Below are 21,671 nucleotides of genomic sequence, written 5' to 3'. Positions count from 1 at the left end.
GGGTGACGCTCTTCTGGATGGAGCTAAGTGAGGGTTACCAAGAATGATGCTCGGGCTGAAGGGGAGGGAACGCAGCCCGACTTAGGGGTGTAGGGGCTTGGGCCTGAGGGTGACATGCGGAGACAACTGGCACTTAACTTGGGCTTGTTGGGGAGAGAGCCGGGGAGTCTGCTGAGAATGCTGGAAGGAAAGTTTTTTTAGGACATATTTTGAGACAGGATCTTAAGCAGCCCAGGCTGGCCTCGGACCCCTGGCGACCCTCCTGCCTCAGCCTTCTGAGTCCTAGGATGACAGGCGTTGCCACTAGCGTGACTAGAAAGGAAGTTTGGCTGAAGGTGTATGCGTGAGGCGGAAGACATTTCCGGGCCAAGTGTATATTCGGGTAGTAGGGGACTAAGTGGCCCCAGTCCGTGGGGACAGGCGCAGTGAGGGCTCCCCGGGCCCGCGAGCCGCACCAGCGTGGACAAACGGCGGGGACTAGAAGCGCAGATCGCCGGCCCAGCCTGAGACGGGGCGCGGGCGGGTTCGCCCTCCGCACGTACCTGCGCGAAGGGCGGGGCGGCCTCCGATTGGGTCCCTCGAGCCCAGCGCGGCACCCGGAGCCAATCGTTGTACCCAGCGCATCTGGAGTCCCGCCCCCGATTGCGCGCTGCTACAGCGCCCCCTAGCGGTCACCGGCTCGCCCATGAACGCAGCCGTCCTCGCCTGCCCTGACCATAAGCCAGACTCGCAGCGCACTGCGCGTCCCCGCTCAACGGGGAGGTCCAGCAAGGAAGAGGAAGGCTGCCCACGACGCAGGGGGTCCTCGCTTCATTTGCGGTGTTAAGAGGCCAGACATGCCTTGGCCACGCAATACCCCCGTCACGCCCACCCCTCCCCGTCCAGCACCTGCGAGGCCGCCCCGCCCTGCAGTTCCGACGGGCGCCCAGAACCCAGGTCCGGACTCCCTCTAGTGGCCACTCCGCGCTAATTCCCAAGGGCGGTGCAATTGTGAAGGGTGCAGTCAGGTCCTAAATCAAGCATCAGTGCTTTTTGGGTGGGTACCTTTGCCTTAGACCTGGGACCTCTCCTTTGTCCTTCGTGAAATGAGAATGATGAGTCAGACGTGGGGGAGGCAGGCCTGTCAGCCCAGGATGCAGTCAAGAGACTGAGGCAGGAGGATCGTTTGGAGTTCAAAACCAGCCTAGACTACATAGTTCAAGACCAGACTGCTATACACGGCCAGACTCTGTCTCAAAACACACACACAAGCCCACACACCCAGGCGTGCTAATCCGATTTGCAGGGTGGCTTGTAATAAGCAGCTAACAGCTGTGAAGTCCCCTGTGCTGTAGCCACTCCCCCTGCGCCTCTCACTTGAAGCTATGACCAGATATAAGACCGTAGAGCTTTCTTGTTTTTTGCTGAGGGAACAGGGGGAGGCTCTGGCCCCGGGGTAGGAGGGGACCCACCTCAGTCCCAAAATAAAATTAAAAAGCTGTTTCAACTTTTAAAAAAACAACAAAAAAGGAAATACAATATAGGGTTCAATAAATAGAAAAAAAGTTACAAAATGACGCCATCTTTGTCCTTATACAAGAGAAAGGCAAGAGGGGCGAGTGGGGACAGGGCAAGGCGGCCAGAGAGCCTGGCTGGGACTTACACGAACATGGAAGGGAGGCTGACTGGAGAGAAATAGGAAACAGTACAGTGAGGGGGTAGAGCCAGGGACGGGGGGACAGTGACAGCTGGAGGCAGAGGACTTGGAGCCCCTCCCCCTCCTCTCCACATGGGGTCCCCTGGCTCTCTGGTGCCCAATCCTGACACATGCTTGGTGAGCAGCAGGGGCACTGCCTGGTTCCTGAGTCATCTGTCCAGTGCCTAGCAGGTGGGGGGAGTGATGACCCCAGACCCAGCCTCCCCAGGGATCCTGGTGCCCGAGGGGTTGCGGCTGGACAAGGGGCTGAGTGTGAGGTATGTGGCTGAGGCCTGAGACCTTGGGAGCTCCTTCGTGGGGGTGGGGCAGCCTGGGAGAGGGTCCCGGGCAGTGGAATGGGGGCCCCTGAGCAGTGGGGCACAGCGGGGAGTCCAGCTGCCCTTGTATAAACCCCCTGGCCATGCAGGTGGGGGCCAGGAGCCTGTGCTAGGTCACCCCGGACCGGGTTCTGTACGGCTCCTCTTCTGGAGCCCGGCAGGGGCAGGGGTGCTTGCCTACTGCTTCTGGGGTGCCCAAGGCCAAGCTGGGGCTCTTACAGCCTGCCTGCCCAAGCACACGCCTCTTCCGGGCGTCTGGCTGGCGGTATGGCTTCTGCTCCTGTGTCTCGCACACTTGTTCGCACACTCCCAGGCGCACACCTCCCGCCCCCTTCCCTGACTGAATACTGACGCGGCCCACAGCGCCGCGCTGCAGGGGACGGGGAGGCGGGGACTGGGGACCCCTGCGCCCCGCGTCCCTGGCCCCCGCTGCCATCTCAGCCGAAACGCTCCCGCACCAACAGCATCAGCTTCTTCTTGCCCTTGTAGGTCTGTTTGATGTTCTCCAAGAACTGGGCAAACTGCAGGTGCCCGTCTGGCGCCAGCAGGAAGGTCTCGCGGGCCTTGCCCAGGAACTCGATGAAATCGCCGTAGTGTCGCGGGCTGATGTGCGTGAGGCGCGAGTGGCTGGTGGTGATGTAGGCGGCGACCGCGGCGTCCAACAGCTGGCACAGGGGCGCCCGGTCGGTGCCCAGCGGCTTGGCGGCCCGCCGGGGCCCCAGAGGGCCAAGGCCTGGCGCCGAGAGGGTCCAGCGGCGCAGGATGTCGGACAGCATCGGGGCGCAGTGGATGCTGCGGATGAGGAGGGGCACGATGCCCGAGAGCTCGCGGCGGCCCAGCGAGAGGCTGAGGGAGCACGCCCACAGCACGTCGTTGACGGCGGGGTGGCTGTCCTGGTTGGAGGCGATGCTGAGCTGGGCCAGGGCCAGCGTGGCCAGCTTGTAGGCTCGCAGCGGCAGCCCGCGGTGCTCCATGTAGCGGGCCACCGTGAAGAGGTGCGCGTGGCCCAGGCCGCCGGCCGCCGCGTCCAGCACGATCTGGTAGGCGGCCTCGAAGGCCGCGTGGTTCTTCTCACACAGGGTCAGGGCGGGCAGGGCACAGTTCTGAGGGTCTTTCATGGCGCACTGCAGGGCCAGCGTGCGGGCGCAGGTCCAGAGCTCCTCCCGCCGCAGCGTGTCCAGCTGCAGCCGCAGCAGCGTGGTATGCGTGGTGCCCGTCACCGCCACAATGGTGGCCGCCTCTACCGGTGTGAACAGGGAGTACCAGTTCTGCATGATGTTCATCAGTGCCTGGGGGCCTGGGGGGGTAGGCGGGGAGGACTCAGAGGAGAAGGCAGGGTCCACAGAGACACCACGTGTCCCCCACACCCCACCACAGCCAGGGCTCTGCAAATACTGTCTCCAAAAATTCTTTGGGGAGTATTGGGGATTGAAGCCAAGGGCTTCAAAATGAGCTACATCCCCAGCTCCCTGCTTTCTTTCTTTTTTTTTTTTTTTTTTAATTTTGAGAGAATTTCTTGCTAAGTTACCCAAGCTGTGCTTGAACTCAGTTGGTTTGTTTATTGTTTGTCTTTTTGAGACAGGGTCCCGCTATGCAGTTCAGGCTGGCCTCAAGCTCACACTGTAGCCCAGGCTGGTCTTGAACTTGCAACAATCCTCCTGCCTCAGCCTCCCCAGTGGTGGGATTACAGGAATGTGTCACCACGCCCAGCTTATGCTTGAACTTGGGATCCTCCTTCCTCAGCCTACCAGATATAATACCACACCTGGCTAAGAAACTTTTTTTTTTTTAGCCTTTTCAAAGAAGCAGGGAGCAGCAGGACTGGGTATGGGGCCCCTTTCTTTTTCCCAAGCTGCTATAGCCTGGCCGGCCTGTCTCGGTAACCCCTGCCTGACCGCTCCTCCCTGCCTGGCCCTGAGTAGAGGCTGCGTCAGGGGCCTCTGCTTCTCCCCTGGGTGGGACCTCCACAGCCATAGCAGAGGGACCGGCTGCGTGCCCCTTGGGTCTCTCACCCATCTCTGTGGCACAGCTGACCAGCCAGCGTACCATCTCCCTCCGGCGCCAAGTCATGGTGTTCAGGGTCATCCGCATGACCTACGGGGCAAGACAAGAGAAGGGGTCTCAAGAGTGTGGGGTGACAAGGGCCGAGGACATAGCTCAGCGGCACAGCTCCGGCCTGGCAAGCACCAAGTCCTGAGTTCGATTCCTGGTACCAAAAACGAGCGTGTGTGGTGGAACAGCGAGCTGACCCGACAAACCTGGGCACGCAGCCTCACCTCTCTGGCCCTGTCTCCTCCCCGGTATCCTGCGACTGGGCAGCCTAGTGCATTCCTGTGATCCCCGCTACTTGGGAGGCTGAGGCAGGAGGATCACAAACTGCCCTGGGCAACTTAGTAAGATCTTGTCTATCAAAAAAAAAAAAAAAAAAAATTCAAATAAAGGGGATGGGGTCCCCTCAGATCCACCCTTCCTACAAAAAGGAAAAGTACCTATGCCAGGGTGTAGCTCAGTAGTAGAGCGCTTGCCTAGCATACATGAGGTGTGGAGTTCCATGCCAGCCTCACAGAAATAAAAAGTATTTACATTTTGGGAGTACTATTAGGATTACACAGCACAACGTGGGTAAAGCGTTGCTTTTTCTTTCTTTCTTCTTTTTTTCTTTTTTTGTGGTGCTGGAGCTCTAACCTAGTGGTGCTTTGCCAAGGACCTCGGGCCCCAAGGCCTTGCCCCTCAGCACTGCAACCCTCCCTTCACCCCGCCTCCCTTCAGGCCACATCCCCAAGGGAGTGCTTTATTGGTAGGCTCTGCCCCACACCCTCACCTTAAATTCCACCCACCAACAGCCCCGAACCAACAGCACATGGCCCAGGCCCAGGCTCTTCCCTACCCCTGTGCTAGGGGGGAAACCCAAGGCCATAGGCATGCTAGGCAAGAGTCGAGCCACACCCCCAGGCCAGCTCCCTAGGCTAGCCTAGAGAGCGGGATCCTTCTGTCTCAGCCTCCTGTGTAGGTAGGATGACAGGGGTGCACTACCTGGCTTGTTCCACTTCTTGTTTCTTGTGTGCTAGGGAGTGAACTCAGGACCCTGTGGATGCCAGGGGAAGGAGAACCTTTTCTCACCGTGCCTAAGGTCCCGCTGGGCCCTCCCCATAGGCGGGGCTACAAACAGGCCCCGCCCCACTCACCTGCAGGCCCAGCTCCAGCGCAATGCCCAGCAGCGTGGTGTCTGGGGGCGCGCTGGCCGGGGTGGCCGTCTTGCAGGCGTCCTGTGCCAGCTTGAAGAGTAGAGCTGGGGAGTGGATGTTCTGCTGGATGGAAGCCAGGACTGCGTGCAGCCACTTGGGGTCTCCTGCAGTGGAGGGCACGGTTGGGTCCCCGGCTCCCCTGCCAGGGGAGCGCTTGAGTGTAGGAGGACCAGCCCCTGCCCACCTGCGCTGTCTGATCTGTCCGCACCTCTGCCCCAGCAGAAGGAAGCCACCCAGGGCCCCCAGCTGTCAAGGAAAACCTTTCTGAACCTGGAATGACGAGTTCAAACCCTGTCCCGACACTCGCTGGCTGTGTGACTCCTAGCAATTCACTGTACCTCTCTGTGCCTTGGCTGCCGTACCCATAAACCGGGCAAGACTGAGGCAGTTGTGCCTGTTTACCGGGGACGAGCAAACTTGGATGGGCCGGAACACAGCAAGGCGCTATGCAAATATTGGCTTTTTTTTTTTTTTTTTTAATCTGGGGCAGTGGATCAAACTCAAGGCCTTTCACATGTTACCCCTGCGATCTATGCCAGGCATGGTGCACATACGTATTCCCAGCACTCTGGGAGGCTGAGGCAGGAAGATCAACAAGTTCAAACCCAGCCTGGGCAATTCAGCGACTTAGTGAGGCTCAGCCTCAAAATGAAAAATAAAAATGGCTGAGACAGAGCTCAGGGTGAAGGCTTCACTGACACAAGAAAACAAAAAAATAAAAACAAACCAAAAACCCCCCAAATCCCTCAAACCACACGCTGTGCCCCGAGCCACACCGCCAGGCTAAAACCTGGGTTTCGTTGCCATTATTAACAGTGGCCCGGACCCTGCATCTCCCCTTCTCCGTGCTCCGGCCCCGCCCGCTGCCCCTCGCTCCCCAAGCACAGCAGATGATCAGGCCCAGGGCCCCGCACCAGTGGCTCCCTCTGCCTGGGAAACTCTTCAGACGCCACAGGCTGAGCTGTGTGTCCCCCGACCCCCAACCCTGTGCTGAAAATCTCCAACGTGAGGTGTCTGTTGGGCCTGTGCAGAGAAATAGGGGTAGAAGAGGTTCCGTGGGCGGGGCCCTTCGGAGCGGACTAGCACCCTAGGAGAACAGACACGAGCTTCCTCCACCTCCCAGCACTCCCCCGCTCCATCCTGAGGACAGGAAGAGAAGGTGACATCCTCACCAGGACCCAACCCTGAGGGCAATCTGATCTTGGACACGCCAGTCATCCCGGTGCTCAGGAGGCTGAGACAGGAGGATCACAGGCCAGTTCAAGGCCAGCCTAGGAGACACAGTGAGCTTGAGGCCAACCTCGACTACACAGCGAGACCCTGTCTCAAAAACCGAACAGAAACAAATTTCTATTGTTGACGTTGCCTATCCTACTGTATTTTGGCATGAGGGCCTGAGCTGACCAAGACATCTGATATCTGCATAGCTCTGCCCTCACCTACGGGTCTTTTTATGTATTAATTAATTAATTAATTAAGGTTCTGGTACTGGGGATTGGATCTTGGGCCTCTGCACTGAGCTACATCCCCAGCCATTTTTTACTTTGAAACAGGGTTTTTTTAATTTGCTAAGGCGCCCAGGTTGAGCTTGAACTTTCAATCCTCCTGCCTCAGCCTCCCAGATGTACACTACCACTGCTTGCTTCACCTTCAGGCCCTTGCTTGAAAGTCCACTTGCTTGTGTAACGTGTGGGGCCCTGGGTTCCATGGCCAGCACCCCCTGAAAGCTGAAGGGTCCCTCTCCTCTGAAAGGGGTGTCCTCCCACAGAACAGGGGGTCAGGGACCCACACTACCAGCACCTGGGACAGCGCCGGGCACACTAGAGGATGCCCAGGGCCTCTGGAAGGCCGAAGGTAGTCGGGGGAGGAGGCATAGGAAAAGACACAGCGCCGGGGACAGGGAGGCGCCGTCCTCACCCTTGGCGGCCGTCAGCAGGGTCGACGCCAGCTCGCACTGACGCGTCTCCAGGTGGCCCAGGATGAACCAGCGGGGAAAGCGGTTGCTCACAATGGAGTCCAGCGGGTGGGGGTGAAGGTCTCCAGCTGGATGCGAGGTCTCCAGGACGGGCAGCCTGGTGACGGCAGAAGCCAGCCATGTGGAGGGCAGACCCCGCCCAGCCTCCCCGCTAGGGAGGATTCTCCTGCCTCAGCCTCCCGGGGCTGCGCATGCAGCCTTCCCTGTGCGGTTCCTTTCTCAGAAAGAGTGGGGTTGGACGGTTGCCATCCTGTGTGGCCCGGCGCGAGGCTGTCATCCCAGCTACTCGAGAGGGTGACGCGGCAGGATCGCCAGGTTTGAGGCCACGCTGGACAGCATAGCAAGACCCTGTCTCAACATAAAGTAAAAAGCACCGGGGTGTTGTAGCTCAGTGATAGCACTTGCCTAATGTGTGTGAGGCTCTGGGTGCTATCTCCAATGTGGCCAGAACAAAAAAGAAAACCTGAGAATGCTGGGGAGGATATGGAGAAAAGGGGGACCTTACTCACTGTTAGCAAATTAAAATAGCAACTGCGGAAAGTGGCACAGAGGTGACTTGAAAAACCAAAAATAGCTGGGTGTAGTGGTGCACATCTAGTAATCCCTGCCTTCTGGGAGAGACAGGCAGGAGGGTCAGACGCTCCAGTCCAGCCTGGGCGATTTATCCAGATCCTGTCTCAAAATAAAAACAACAGAAGGCTGGAGCTGGAGCTGGAGCTCAGTGCAAAGGTTCTGGGCTCAATCGCCAGTACATAAGGGGAATAAACCCCTAAAAATAGAACTGCCATATACTCTAGCAATCCCACTGCTGGATAAACAGGCAAAGCAAAGGAAATCAGTACAGCAATAAGCACCTGCATGCTAGTATTTACTGCAGAACCATTCCTGACAGCTAAGACATGGAATCTACTGGGATGGAATGGACTACTACTCAGCCATGAAAAAGCAATCCAGCCACTTGTAGTTATGTGAATGGACTGGGAGGACATCATTAAGTAAAATAAGCCAGGCACAAAACATAGATACCACATGTTCTCATTCATATAGAAGCCAAAAAATTTGATCTTAGCTGGGTGTGGTGATGCATGCCTGTAATCCCAGCACTGGGGCAGGCTGAGGCAGGAGGACTGCAAGTTCAAACCCAGCCTGGGCAACTCAGTGAGATCCTATCTCGAAAAGAAAAAAGTGGATCTTGCAAAAGAGGGAATGGTGGTTACCAGAGGCTGGGCAGGGCAGGGGGAGAGGGGACAGGGGCTGTGGGTGGTGGCTGGTGAAGAGTGGAGGGCATGCTTCTGTCCTGGCCCAGCCCCTCCTAGGCTCATCAATCCCCCGACAGCCTTTCCCCACCCGTTCTCTCCAATGTCCTGCGAACACCAGGCGCAGCCCCGCTGCAGGGCCCCTGCACCGCGGCTCCCGCTGCCTGCAGATTCCTCACAGGCGACAGTTTACCTGTTCATTCATTCACTGTCTGGTGTTACCTAGAATGTCAGCTCTACTAGGGCACTTACAGCGGCCAGGATGATGCCTGGTGCATTACAGATGAACAAATGTTTCTTGAATGACTCAACAGCCCCTGTACACTATCAGCCAGCTCACTGTGTAGTTACCTCTTAGCATCTGCGGGGGGCTGGTTCCAGGACCCTCCCCGATTCCAAAATCTGTCAGTTTCTCATATAAATGGTGTGGTGCCAGGTGCACACCTGTCATTTTAGCACTCAAGAGGCTGACGCAGGAGGACTGCCACAAGTTCAAGGCCAGCCTGGGCTACATAGTTGAAGAACAGCTTGAATTACATAGTAAGACCCTGCCTCAAGAAAACACACCAACAAACAAAACCCCAAAATGGGTAGTATTTGCATAAAACCTACACACATCCTTCCACAGGCTTGTGATCATCTCTCAACTTTTTTTTTTTTTTTTTTTTTTCTGGTACCTGGAATCAAACTCATGACCTTCTGCTTGCCAGGCAAGCGCTGTGTCGCTGAGCTAAAGCCCCAGTCCCCCTTTTTTTTTGAGACAGGGTCCTGCTCTGCAGTTCAGGCTGGCCTTGAGCTCACTTTGTAGCCCAAGCTGGTCTTGAACTCGCAGCAATCCTCCTGCCTTGGCCTCCTGAGTGCATCTCTCAACTTTAGAATACCTGACTGAATGCACATGAAATGGAAACGGTTGTTAAACTCTATTAAGAAATTTGAGAAAGAAATATGTCTGTAACCTTCAATACATACACAATTGTCTTTTATCTGAAATTAGCGATGGAAGGTAGTAGGGTCTTTCTACCACTAAGCTACACCCCAAGTCCTTTTGAATTTTAAGACAGGGTCCTGCTAAGTCACTGTGTTGCCCAGGCTGGGCTGAAACCTGCACTTCTCCTGCTTCAGCCTCACATGTGTGTGTCGCCCATGCTTGGCCTTCAAATATTTTTGATCATAACTTGATTGAACCTATGGATGTTGGTGACAGTACATGCAGTTTTGTGTCCAGAAAAGTTTTTGAAGTCGCTAGATGTAACTGATAGCACAGAACAGGGGTGAAGACCGCCTCGCTTCCAGACATCCCCTGTATTTCCTCCCTGCATGACCTTGGAAGACACTTTGAGCCAGTTATGTGTAAACAAGCACACTCTGGCTCAGCTGCTTCGACAATTCTACAGACTCCTCAGGGGTCAGATGTTTTCTCTGCGGAAGACTGGACAGCCACCAGTTCTGGCCTCCAGGCTATTTGGTCTGTGTCACAATGACGCAATTCTGCACTGCTGCACGGAGCAGCCACACACAAACCCAGATGACCGTGTGCGGCTGGGTGCCAACACAGCTTCATTTCTGGGCACTGAAATGTGAGCTTCCCATGTTCTTCACACGTCAAAAGCAGTCTTTTGATTCTTTCGGTCATTCAGAAATGTAAAAACTGGCATAGGGAGTGTGCTGGGTCCATAAAAACTTAACGATCATGTTTCTTTTTCCTGTGTGCTGAGGCTGGAATCCAGGCCCTCCAGCACGCTAGGCAAGCACTCGCCACTGAGCTCCACCCCAGCCCTGAGACCCACCTGCAAACGTCCAGAAAAGTTCGCAGCAATCTACACTCCTGCAGGGAAAGGTAAATCTCGCTTGTTTCCATAGCGACCTGCGTGGGGCGAGCTAAACCTGCCTTAAAAGACCGAGCTTTATGCCCCTTGTGAATTCTCTGCCAAGGGATGTTTCCCAAGTCCGGAATCACATTACACGCTTCTGTTGGTAAGGAGGAGCCCAGGACACGGATGCCAAGGGCAGGCAGCTGCAGTAGGGAGCCAGGCTGTAAGTTCCGTGGAGGGAGGCCTGGCCCACCCTGCTGCCACCCGGCCCGCGCTGTGTCCCGGCCGCTGTTCCCATCCTCACCTCATGGCCCGGAGCGCGAGGCGGTAGGCCAGGTCGGGGTCGTGGGGCAGCAGCGCACTGAACAGGTAGCGGGCACAGGTGTGCATGGGCACGCTCTCCCGGAACAGCACCTCCCCGAAGCCGCTGAAGGGACCCCCTGCAGGCACAGTCTGCGCTCAGCACCTGGGACTGAAGCCATCTCCCCCAGACCGCAGGCCCCAGGTACGGGCTGCACGGGAAGGAACAACTCCCAGCGCTGGATAATCCAGAGGAGTGCCCTGGCACCCTGAGGTGCGGCGGGGCTTAGATGCAGCGTGGGCTGTACCGCCGAAGACCAGCAGGGTCCCACCAGCAGGACTAGAGAGGGCAGCGCAAAATAACTCCCGCCGCAATGGGGGCGGAAACTCACAACAAACAAGCCAATAGGCTGACTGTGGGCGGGGCCAGCAAGGCACGGGGCGGTGCCTGTATTGCGGCCTCCTCATCCAGAAGCGACTAGCCCATTGGCTACAAACACGGCAAAGTGCGGGCCCTCACCATTCAGAGTAGTTATTGGCTGGCAGCGCGTCCTGGGGGCGGGACTAAGAACGATCTGAGTGCACTTTAAGGCCAAGAAGGCGGAGTTTGGGGGAGAAAGGGTAGGAGGCTCACCATCCACAGCAGTTATTGGCTGCTAGCACATGCACGGGGCGGGACTAAGAGATGGCATTCTCTCAGGCAAAACAGTAAACTACAGGCGGGGACTCACCTTCCAGCAGCAGCCCCACCTGCTTGCGCAGCACCTGTACCAGCCGGTCATCCAAGTCCACCTCCTCCAGCAGGGTCAGCAGCTGCTCCTCGTTTCGCACCACCTTGTCCTGGGCGTAGAGTCCCTCGGGCAAGGCCCGCTGCTGCCCCAGCCCCAGCAGTGTGACCTCTAGCGCCAGCGCCAGGTAGGACTCCCCAGGGTTCCCGGGCACCGGTACGTGCTGGTAGACTGCCTTCCGCTTCTCGGTGCTCGAGTCTGGGGCACACAGGACCGGGGCTACTGACGGCTGCCACCCTCCTCCCTCTCGGCCCCAGGCACGGCCGGAGGAGCAGAGTGGTGGCTGTGGACACCCCAGATCTTGGAGCACGGGGCTCCCCCAGCAGCAGCTGAGCCTAGGGTGGCCTCACTTTCAGGAGACACTTAGTCTACGGGCTCCTGTCCCAGAGCGCGAGGCCGCCCAGGCGCACTGGCTCAGGGTGTTCTGAGCCCTGGGGCGGGGCGGGGCGACACAGCGGGCCCAGCCCTCCTCCTCCAGGGCTCCCAGGGTGGGCAGTGTACCTGGGTACAGCGAGACAGTCTCCTCCCGCAGGCGACAGGCCTCTAGGAGCGCCCTGCAGAGGCAGCCGACGGGGTCCAGGGGGTGGCCCACCCAGCCTTCTGTGTTGCTGATGCACGTGACACCTTTCTGTAGCAGCTCTGGAGGTGAAAGGGGAGCTAAGTTCTTCCCCCCTGCACACGGGGGTGCATCTCTCTTCCTGATCCCGGGGGCCATCAGCAGCCCGCTCGGAGGCCGTACTGCTGGACCAGGCCCGGCAGGACACGGGAAGGACACCGGGAGCTTCCCACAGGCACAGCCCTAGTGCCGGCTCCTCCTCTAGCCCCAGGACTGCCTGCTGGCTGACCTGCAGCCCAGACAGCTTGCAGGGTCTCCAAGGACCGGTCCGGGGGTCTCTCAGCAGAGTGCTCACCTGCTGTCTGGAACCCACGGCTAGCCAAGCACCCTCTCCTTCGGGGCTCCTGACCGTGCTGCTCCCTGCACTTGGAACACCCTTCCTCCTGCCCCTTCTCCAGGGGCACCCTCCGTGCCCCTGGTTAACTACCAATTACTGGATTCCACATCAATGGGCTTCTGACTGCTCTTGAAAAAAACCCTGTGAAGTTGGTCATCCCCTGGGTCCACACTCTGGAGGGGCCCATGGCTGGTATTTCTTCTACCACAGGGACTAGAGGCTCAGAAACTGCATTTCCCAGACTCCAGAGGGTGCAGGGTGCAGACATGAGGTTTGGTCAGCAAATTCTGGCGTCCTGCTGGTACTGGGAGACCTCCTCGCCTGCGGTTTGGTGCTGTTAGCCATGTGATACAATCCTGGTGCCTTAGAGTGGTTTTTGTTTGGTCTGTTTTGCAGTGCTGGGGTCAGAACCCAGAGCATTCTAGCCAAGGGTTCTACCACTAAGTTACAACCATATATAAAAATGTTTTTAGTACTAGGACTGAACCCAGAGCCTTGGCATTGAACTACACCCTCACACATCCATAGCCTTTTTAAAAATTTTTGAGACATGGCCTCACTGTCACTGAGTTGCCCAGGCTGGGTTTGAACCTGTGATCCTCCTGCCTGAGCCTCCCACAGTGCTGGGACGACAGGTGTGTACCACCATACCCATAAGCCCCCTTTTTAAGATTAGGTCTCACTATACTGCCCAGATGGGCCTTGTGCTTGGAATCAGATCAGAGGCACGTATCACTGTGCTCTGCTCAGTCCCTTGGTGCTTGGACCTGAAGCCTCAGTCCTTCCAATGGGTCTAAGAATTCTCAATCCCCGTATTAAATTCCTTTCTCTGAGAGACACCTGGGTGGCTGTTTTCTTGGTGGAAGCCTCCATCTATCCCCGCCCCTGAGCCCCAGGGACATTCACAGAGGATCACTGCCCACCTTTCTGCTGCTGCTTGTAGATCTCCAGCTGGTGCCGCTGCTGTAGCCGCACGGTGTTGATGATGGCGCCTGCCAGCCGCAGTGCCTTGTGGGGGTACCCGTGGGCACGCAGGGTGTCCACCCGGGCACAGGCGGTGGGGAAGGACTCGCCCAGCCAGAGTGGGCGGCCCTGAGGGTCAAAGTCCGGCTTGTCACCCCCGGTGCTGCCTGTGAGGCTGGGGCTGGGGGCGTCGCTGGCCAGGATCCTCTGGAGGTGGGCGTTCTTCCAGTGTAGCGCCCCAGCCTGCAGGGCACGCCCAAACACCGTGTGATGGGTGGCCGTCACCTCTGCCTCTCCTTGCTGGGGGCCTGTAGGAGAGGTGCCCAAGGTGGTCTAGGGTGGGCGCCCAGCTGTGGCCAGCATCCCCTCCCCGGCTCCAACTTGGGTTAGAGCCTGGCAGAGCCGTGGGCGCTGTTCACCTCTCAGTCCTCAGAGACGCAGGTGGGTGCTGGCAGCGCCCCACTCCATACACAGGAGAAAAACAGGTGAGTAGCCGCGTATCTGTCTTTATCCCTCTACTTTCTTGTCAGTCTCTTGCCTTTCCCTCTCACCATCTCTTCACCTGTTCCTGTTCATTATTTCACATACCCACTGTTTGACTCTGTCCTTTACTCTCTCTATCCTTTCTGCCTTTACAGCCAAGAGGAAGCTGGGCCAAAAGAGCAGCCTTCTAATAAATGCACCTCATTGTCCTTCAGGCTGCTGCTGCTCCTGCCATCACCACTTACTCCCTTTTGGTTGGGAGGACCACCAGTGGCTGGGCCCTTTTTTTTCTCCTCCACTCCTTTGCTCTAGGGACAGACTGCCATGATGGCCAAGTTGAGACACAGTGAGTGGGGATGGTTTTGTTGGGAAGAGGTAGCAGGGCCTGTCTTACCTGGACCAGGGGCTGCCATGGCCTGCAGGCTGGGGCCATCCAGGGAGTAGTTGCCCTCTTCCAGTGGGCATACATCCAGCTTGTCCCATGTGCCCAGCAGCTGGAGCCAGCCTGCCCGCTCCTCTGCTTTACAGTGGGGGCTCAGAATGACGCAGACCCACAGGGCCCCTGGAAGCACAGGGGCGGTCAGGATGGGGCCAGTGGCAGCAGCACACATTGCACAGCCTCCTGTATGTGCCACTGCATTGCTGGATCCTAATCTGGCCCCTCTAAGGCTGCAACTAATACACTCTTCACTGGATACAAGGGGCAAAGAAAAAACAGTATGTCTAATAAGCTCCTTCTGCTGTTATGTTAAGATTCAGCTGGGCATGCGTGGTGATGCATGTCTGCCATCCCAGCACTTGGGAGGCTGAGGCAGGAGGACTGCCAAGTTTGAGCCCAGCTTCGACAATTTAGCAAAATAAAATAAATAATTAAATGAAAAAGTGAGTGCAAAGGTTGTGTGTTCCATCCCCACCACCACAAAAATAAATGATGTATATGAAAACCTAGCACAAATAATCAAAACTAAAACAAAGTGTAAAAAAAACAAAAAGGAAACCAGGGAGGGTGGCATTCACCTGTAATCCCAGTGACTGGAGAGGCTGAGGCAGGAAGATTCCAAGTTGGAACCTAGCCTGGGATATTTAACGAGACCTTATCCCCAAACGAAGAATTAAAATAGCTGGTTGTGGGGGGGATATAGCTCAGTGATGGAGCACCCCTGGGTTCCATCTCCAGGACCAGGAAAAGAATGTGTGAGGGTTCTGTGTGAATATCATGTATTTTATATTCATATATGCCAAGGAACTTGGGCATTCACACCTTCCTGTTCCTGAGTGTGTGTGGGATCTTGGCTTCAATTTGCCATGGAAACTGAGAAAAGAGAGTATTTTTTGTTTGTTTTCTTGGGACAACACCTCACTATGCATTGTAGGGTGGCCCTAAACTTACTATGTAGCCCAGGCTGGAACTCCTGGCGATCCTCCTGCCTCAGCCTCTCCAGCGCTGGAATGACAGGCATGTTGTCACTATGCCTTGACCAACGGATAGTATTTTGCCATGTATCTTCTCTACCATCCATGGCGCCATGGGGCAGGACCTTGTCACCCATGTGGCGGGAGCTCAAAAGCGTCCTCGTGATGGACGCTGGATTCAGGGGACGGATCCCCACAGCAGGGGTGGGGCAGGACTGGGCTGGAGCCCTGCGTCCCCCAGGGACAAGCCTTACCCAGCTCGTCCCACAGCTGCCGGCACTTGTCGGTCATGCCTGCGCCCTGCTGCCTCCACAGCGCCAGGCGCGGGTCCTGCAGGAACTGCTGGGTCATGAGGATGAGCATGCGAGCCCCGTTTGAGTCCCGCATGCGCAGCATCTCCCGTACCTGCATGGGGGAGTGGGGCGGGGGAGGGTGTGAAAAGGGGGCGTGGCCCAGGCCTGGGAGCGCCGCCCCCGGCCCCCCACCGCACCTTGCCGAACATGGAGCGCAGCTGCTGGCTGGCTCCGTAGTAGCCGCCATTGGACAGCAGCTGCTTCACCTGCTCCTGGATCTGCTCCTCATCCAGGTGCCAGCAGTTGGCGTCCTCGATGCTAGCGCCCGCTGTGGGGTCCGGGGCGCCTGGGAAATGACAAGGGAGAACCTTAGGCCAGGAAAGGGCCAAGGTAGAAAGGGCAGGCGCCTGCTCAGGACAGCACTCGGCATCACCCCCAGTTCCATCTATCCCGGCAAACAAAGCCACCTATCCGTTTGTCCACCCACCTCCGTCCATCCATCCATCCATCCATCCATCCGACCAGCCATCTGTCCATCCCCTACCTCATCCATTGTCCTCCCCAACCATCCTTCTACCCACCTACCCCCACCTACCCACCCGTCCATCATCTCCTTTTTATTATGTCCTTCATCGCCCACCGTTCCTCTTAGATTCTTCCCTCAGTCCGTTCTCGCATCCGCCTGCTTACACAGCCACTCGCCCACCCCATCGATCCACTCATCCATCTTTTTTTTTTTTTTTTTTTTCCAGTACCGGGAATTGAACTCACGACCTTGCGCTAGCCAGGCAGGCGCTGTGCCGCTGAGCTAAATCCCCAGGCTCTCATCTATCCACTCTCTGGTCTATCCACCACCATGCACACAGCAGGCCCCAAATACCCGCTCCTCTGTCCACTCCTCGCGCTACCATTTAACCAGCCGCCCATGGGTTCACCTACGGGAGGACGACACGCCCATCCGCCGAGGGACGCACCCCACCCGAGCACCCCCGCTGTCTTCGCCCCTTTCCCTCTCAGCCGGAACGCGCCTCCACCCCTACCGTGCGGGTCTCTGTCGTTCCCCCATCTGCTCATTGGCGCCTTTGTACCCTGTACACCCCCACCACCCCCACTACCCGTCATTCCCACCCAGCCACACGTCCGCACATGCGTCCTGTTGCCCCATCCACCGGCTCTTCCGTTTTCCTTTCCAATACGTGTAGATTAACTACTCAAAACGCACACCGCCCCAGGAGGCTGTCCACTCTGTCCCTCCACCAGCCCACCCCGCTCCTGGGAGCCTTCAAGGCGCCACTCACTCACTCATGCCCACTGTGTGTCCACCGGCCCTTCCGTCCTTTCCCCAACTGCACTGGTCTCGCCCATCTGTGCACTTCAATGCCCCCCGAAGTCCTCCCACCCTGCCCCCTCCCCTCTTCCAGTCCTCAGCAGCTCCCCCCGCCGTCCTACTCACTCACACAGCCGCTGCCCCCTGCGCCTCCACGGCATCAGTCACCCAGGGCCTGGCCGTGAACTTCTGCATCCACCCAGCTCCCGCTCCGTGGTCCATGGGGGCCTCCATGCACACTCCTCCATCCCCCCATCCTCCCTCCACTCTAGCTCCTCAGGACCGCCAGCTCTCCAGTCCTCACCGGCGCCTCTGAATGCCTCACTCAGGACATCCGCCCTGCCTTCCACCTGCCCACATGCGGGCGCAGCCACCACTCCTGCCTCTGCCCTCTGCCTGTGGCCCAACCCCTCCACCCTTGCCCGGTACTGTGGACCAAACCCAGGGCTTTGCACATGCTAGTCAAGTGCTGTACCACTGAGCTCCCTGCCTAGCCTTTTTTACTTTTAAATTACTTCTTAAAATTTTGACAGAAGGTCTCACTAAGTTGCCCAGGTTTGGCTCAAATTTGAGAATCTTCCTGCCTCAGCCTCCTAAGTAGGTGGGATTAGAGGTGTGCACAATGGTGCCCAGCCCTGTTGCCTGATTTCTGACCACTCATCTGCCCCGGGGCCAGAGTACATAAAGGATGTGCCCCCCGCAAGGTCTGCATGCATATCTGGGGCACACAGGATGCCACGGTTAAGTGCCTGGCACACAGGATGCGAGGTGGCTGTGGCCCCAGCTGCCCTTACCATGCACCAGGTTAATCTCAGAGTCGAGCAGCAGGACCTCGTCGGCCAGGCGCTGGGCGGTGGGGAGCACCTCAGTGTGGTGGGCGCTGATGAGGTACTGCACGAACTTCTGCAGCTGGTCGCGGTTCATCTGGGACAGCGTCTCTGAGATGGGCAGCCTCAGCTCCACCTGGTGGGCGTGGCGGATGCGGTACAGCGACAGGGCCACCACGTGGGCACAGTAGAAGAGGTCCCGGTTGTCGCAGCCGCAGCTCACAGAGGTGATCTTGCAGCGGTCAAAGCTGATGGACACGTGGTAGATGTACTCAGGCTCCCCGGGACTGCCCGGCTCCCGCACATTCCCGCTCAGATGGAACCCTACAACCAGCGACAGACCGTCACCCTAGAGATAGGCAGCACTTATCCACCACGCCCAGCGAGACCCAGATGCAGAGCACAGCTGAAGAACCCAGCGCAGGTCACTGAAGCTGTCTGTGCCTCAGTTTCCCCACCTGTCCAACAGAAATCATGACAACATCCTTCTCATGTAGTTGTAATACAAATGAAATTATGAACCAGGCATGGTGGTGCACGCTTGTTTTCCCAGCACCGTGGGAAGCTGAGGCAGGAGGGCCGTAAGTTTGGGCCACTTAGCAAGACACTGTTTCAAAGTAAAAAGTTAGAAAAAGGGCTGAGAATGTAGCTAAGTGTGAAGGACTTGGGTTCAACCCCTCCAGTATGAGAAAAAGATTTGAGTTAATATATGACAGATGCTTGATATTCTGGCATAAGCTTAGGTCCAGAACAAAATCCTTGTTTTTCCTCTGATGATCAAAGTATTACTGCTCTATGATGTTGGAGATAGGTTCTCTCAGCCCTCGGGTTACCATGGATACAGCCAAGGTGACAGGAGCCCTGCACTTCCTGGGAAGATAAGGGGTCCGTGACATTTCACCTTTCGGGCTGACAGGAGACAGGGGCAGATCACCCTGCACCCCTGCCCCTCCCTGGCCCCTGGGCAGGCAGGTGACTGCCAGGCTCATCTGACTGGTTGGGCAGCTCAGGCCCAACCCCGCGTCCTGTGGAGAGATGGCTTCCTCATACCATGGTGGCCCGGGGCCTGCAGCGGGCTGGATCACGGCCAGGCACGGGGGCTCTGAGTTCACCAGGGCCCATGGAGGTAAGTGGCTGGGCCCCGGCCTGCAGCCGTGGTTTCACTAAGTTAGTAAGTTGCCCAGGCTGGGCTCCAACTTGTGAACCTCCTGCTTCAGCCTCCCAGAGTGCTGGGATGACAGGCGTGTGCCATGCACATGGCTTTCCTAGTTCTTTATAAAATTCATGACAGATCTTCATTAACTGCAGTCATCGCTCTCACTGTGTGTCACCCTAAAACCCTGATCCCAACCCCTCTCAGATCCCAGTCTCCGCCTGGTGTCTCAGACTCGTTCTCATCTCTGCCTCTACAGTTTGTGTTCAGCCCCCCGCTGCACCCCGCTGCCCGGGTGTACAGTCACCCTGCCCCTGATCTCTCCCCAATTCTTCCCTCGCTCGCTCGCAGCTCAGTGCTGGAGTCTACTGTTTGCCTCAGCTCCTGATCCTGCACCCAAGCCCAGCAGGACCCACGGCCTGAGGTCTGGGACCCTCAGTGCTGTGCCTCAAGCTCCATCCCCAAGGCCTCTGTGTCCTCTGCTGGGATCCAAGATCAGCCTCACTTCTGCCATAACCCTTGCCTGAGCCCCCTGCCTCAGTGCAGGGGCTTCCCTGCTTCCCTTCCGGTTCACCGGCCTTCCCTCCACATCCCCATTTAAGCCATTGCCTGAGGTCAAGGATGAACCTTAACGCTAGTACAGCAAGATGGTCTACGAGCTGGTGTGGTAGCAGGCACCTGTCATCCCAGCTGGGAGGCTGAGGCAAGAGGATCACCTCGAGTTTGAAGGCAGCCTAGGCTACATTGTGAGTTCTAGGCCAGCCTGAAATTCACAGTGAGACACTGACTCAACAAAAGAAAACAAGCAAATTGGAACCCAGCCTGAGCAGTTAGGGACGTAGTGAGGCCCTGTCCCAAAATTTAAAAAATCAAAAAGGGCTGGGGATGTAGCTCAGTGCAAGACTCTAGGTTCAATTCCCAGTACCAGAAAAAAACAAGCAACAGAGCCACAGCGGTATCTTGGACACACTTTCCCCGGCCTCAGAGCCCACACGCTGGACGCTCCTGCCCAGCCAGGCCTCCCCACGCAGAGGCGCCGCTCACCCACTTGGAGGACGCGGTCCACGGCGCCGCTCTGCAGCAGGTGCAGCCCTCGGGTGAAGGGCACCCGGGCATCCTGCTCGCCCTCTGTGGACTGGTACCCCAGCGACGAGTACATGCAGATCTCCCTCTCACTTCGTGGAAATGACCAGAACATGATCCGCTTCTGCACAGGCTCTGGCACCCGGGAAAATCGCTCCTCGACCTGCGGAGGGTCAGTGGGTCACACCCAGGCTAGGGTCCTGGCTGTGCTGTTTACACACAGTATGACCTCAGGCAAGTCGCTTGGCCTTTCCTGAACCTCAGTTTCCCCGACTATGAGGTGGGGATGTGAACGTCAACCGTCTCCCAGGGATTCAATATCCATCAGTGAGCCGGGAGCTGTGGGGTGTGCTTCCAGCTACTTGGGAGGCTGAGGCAGGAGGATTGCTGTGAGTTCAAAGCCAGCCTGAACTCTATAGTGAGACCCTGTCTCAAAACAACAACAAAAAAGAAAAAAAGAATGTGATTTCACATAATTCTCATACCAACCTAACAACCTGATACTCTACCATTACCCTGATTTACAGCCCGGCAGGTGAGGCTCAGAGCTGATAAATTTGTTTGTCCAGAACCCTGGGGCTGGAGAGCTCCCACCCCCAGGACAGACTCTCTGTGCTCTGTCCTCCCTGAGCCCCTCCCCTGGGGAGTCCTGGCCGCCTCCCTGGGCTCCATGCACTGCCACTGAAACAACCCCACTGAGCCTGCTTCCAGTCTGAGTTTGCTGTACTGGCTGGTGACCTTGAGCAAGTTTCTCAACCTCTCTGTGTCCCAGTTTCTGCAAAGCCAGGCACACAACTCCCCCGGGGTTAGAGAAGAGCCCACGAGTTTTCCGAGCTCTCAGCCCAGCCAGGCCAGGCCTCTGCAAGTCGCACACAAGGAAGGGTGGAGGCCTTCCTGAGCCCCCTCCTGCCTAGGTTTCTGGGGGGAAGTGGGGCAGCTGGTGACTGGCCCGGTGACAGTTGGCAGATGACTAGGGAGGGATTTTCCAGTCCGTGAATCAGAGGCGGTCCCATCCACCGCGGCTCAAACCCATCGGTCCTAACCCAGGAGCCCCCCGAAGTCTCCCTGAAGTCAGGCAGCCTGTGAGCCTGTGGGGGCCGCGCCGGCTTGGGGGTCCTGGCCGTTCTGCGGCTGGGCTAAGGGGGCTTGAAGGACCCCAGCCCTGGGACCCTATAGCAGAGCGCCCTGAAGCAGCCCTACAGGCTGGTTCGGGGTGCACCTGTCAGATATCGCCCAGATTCCCAGCTCCCTTCTGGAACGACTAGGATGGGGGAGAGGGGCTGGTGGGATAGGAAGGGGTCCCCAAAGGACAGGTGCGTGTTGGGGCTGGAAGGGGGCCAGGAGGCACAGGGGATGTCCTAAGCTGGGATGTGGTGAGACAGTGAGCCCTCTGCCTACCGGGACAGGCCTGGGGGGAGAAGGCGGGGCACTGTGGGCGTCCGGAGGCTCAGACCTGGGGAGACGGGGTGTCTGGGTGAGGGCTGCTTGCAGGAGGTGGGGAGTCGGAAGGTGAGAGTGGGTGCCCTTGCTGGGATGAGGCTGGGTGGCGAGGGCCCTGGGGCTGGGGCAGGGGTCGCAGGCTGAGGGCGAAGCGAGGGCGGTGGCATCTCGGGGGCCCGGTGGTGGGGTCTGGGCCGGCTCGCACGGGGGCCGGCAGTGGGGTCCCCGCCCGGCGCGTCCGTCACCTGCTCGAAAGCCCAGCTCTCGGCCACCCGCTTGGCGCTCAGGTCCAGCATCGTCTCGGGCCGACCCCGCCCGGCCCCGGCGTCGCGCTGCTGGGGTCTCCCG

At 57.8% G+C, this 21,671-nt stretch overlaps 1 protein-coding gene across 1 annotated transcript; it reads right to left on the bottom strand.

Annotated features, from left to right (window-relative positions):
• Positions 1-1,375: 1,375 nt before the first annotated feature.
• Zswim4 (zinc finger, SWIM-type containing 4) lies at positions 1,376-21,671 on the bottom strand (the record flags this gene model as incomplete). Its single annotated transcript, XM_005381068.2, is given in 14 exon segments — positions 1,376-3,310; positions 4,026-4,107; positions 5,199-5,362; positions 7,176-7,330; positions 10,605-10,740; positions 11,332-11,586; positions 11,890-12,027; positions 13,265-13,612; positions 14,182-14,349; positions 15,455-15,605; positions 15,691-15,839; positions 17,615-17,971; positions 19,845-20,046; positions 21,569-21,671. Coding segments are annotated over 14 exon segments (3,268 nt in total), but the record flags the coding sequence as incomplete, so codon positions are not given.

Source organism: Chinchilla lanigera, unplaced genomic scaffold, assembly GCF_000276665.1.
Source record: "Chinchilla lanigera isolate Chin_1 unplaced genomic scaffold, ChiLan1.0 scaffold00014, whole genome shotgun sequence".
Lineage (NCBI taxonomy): Eukaryota > Metazoa > Chordata > Mammalia > Rodentia > Chinchillidae > Chinchilla > Chinchilla lanigera.
Note: the sequence above shows the minus strand (reverse complement) of the source record. Positions and strands in the feature narration are given on the sequence as shown.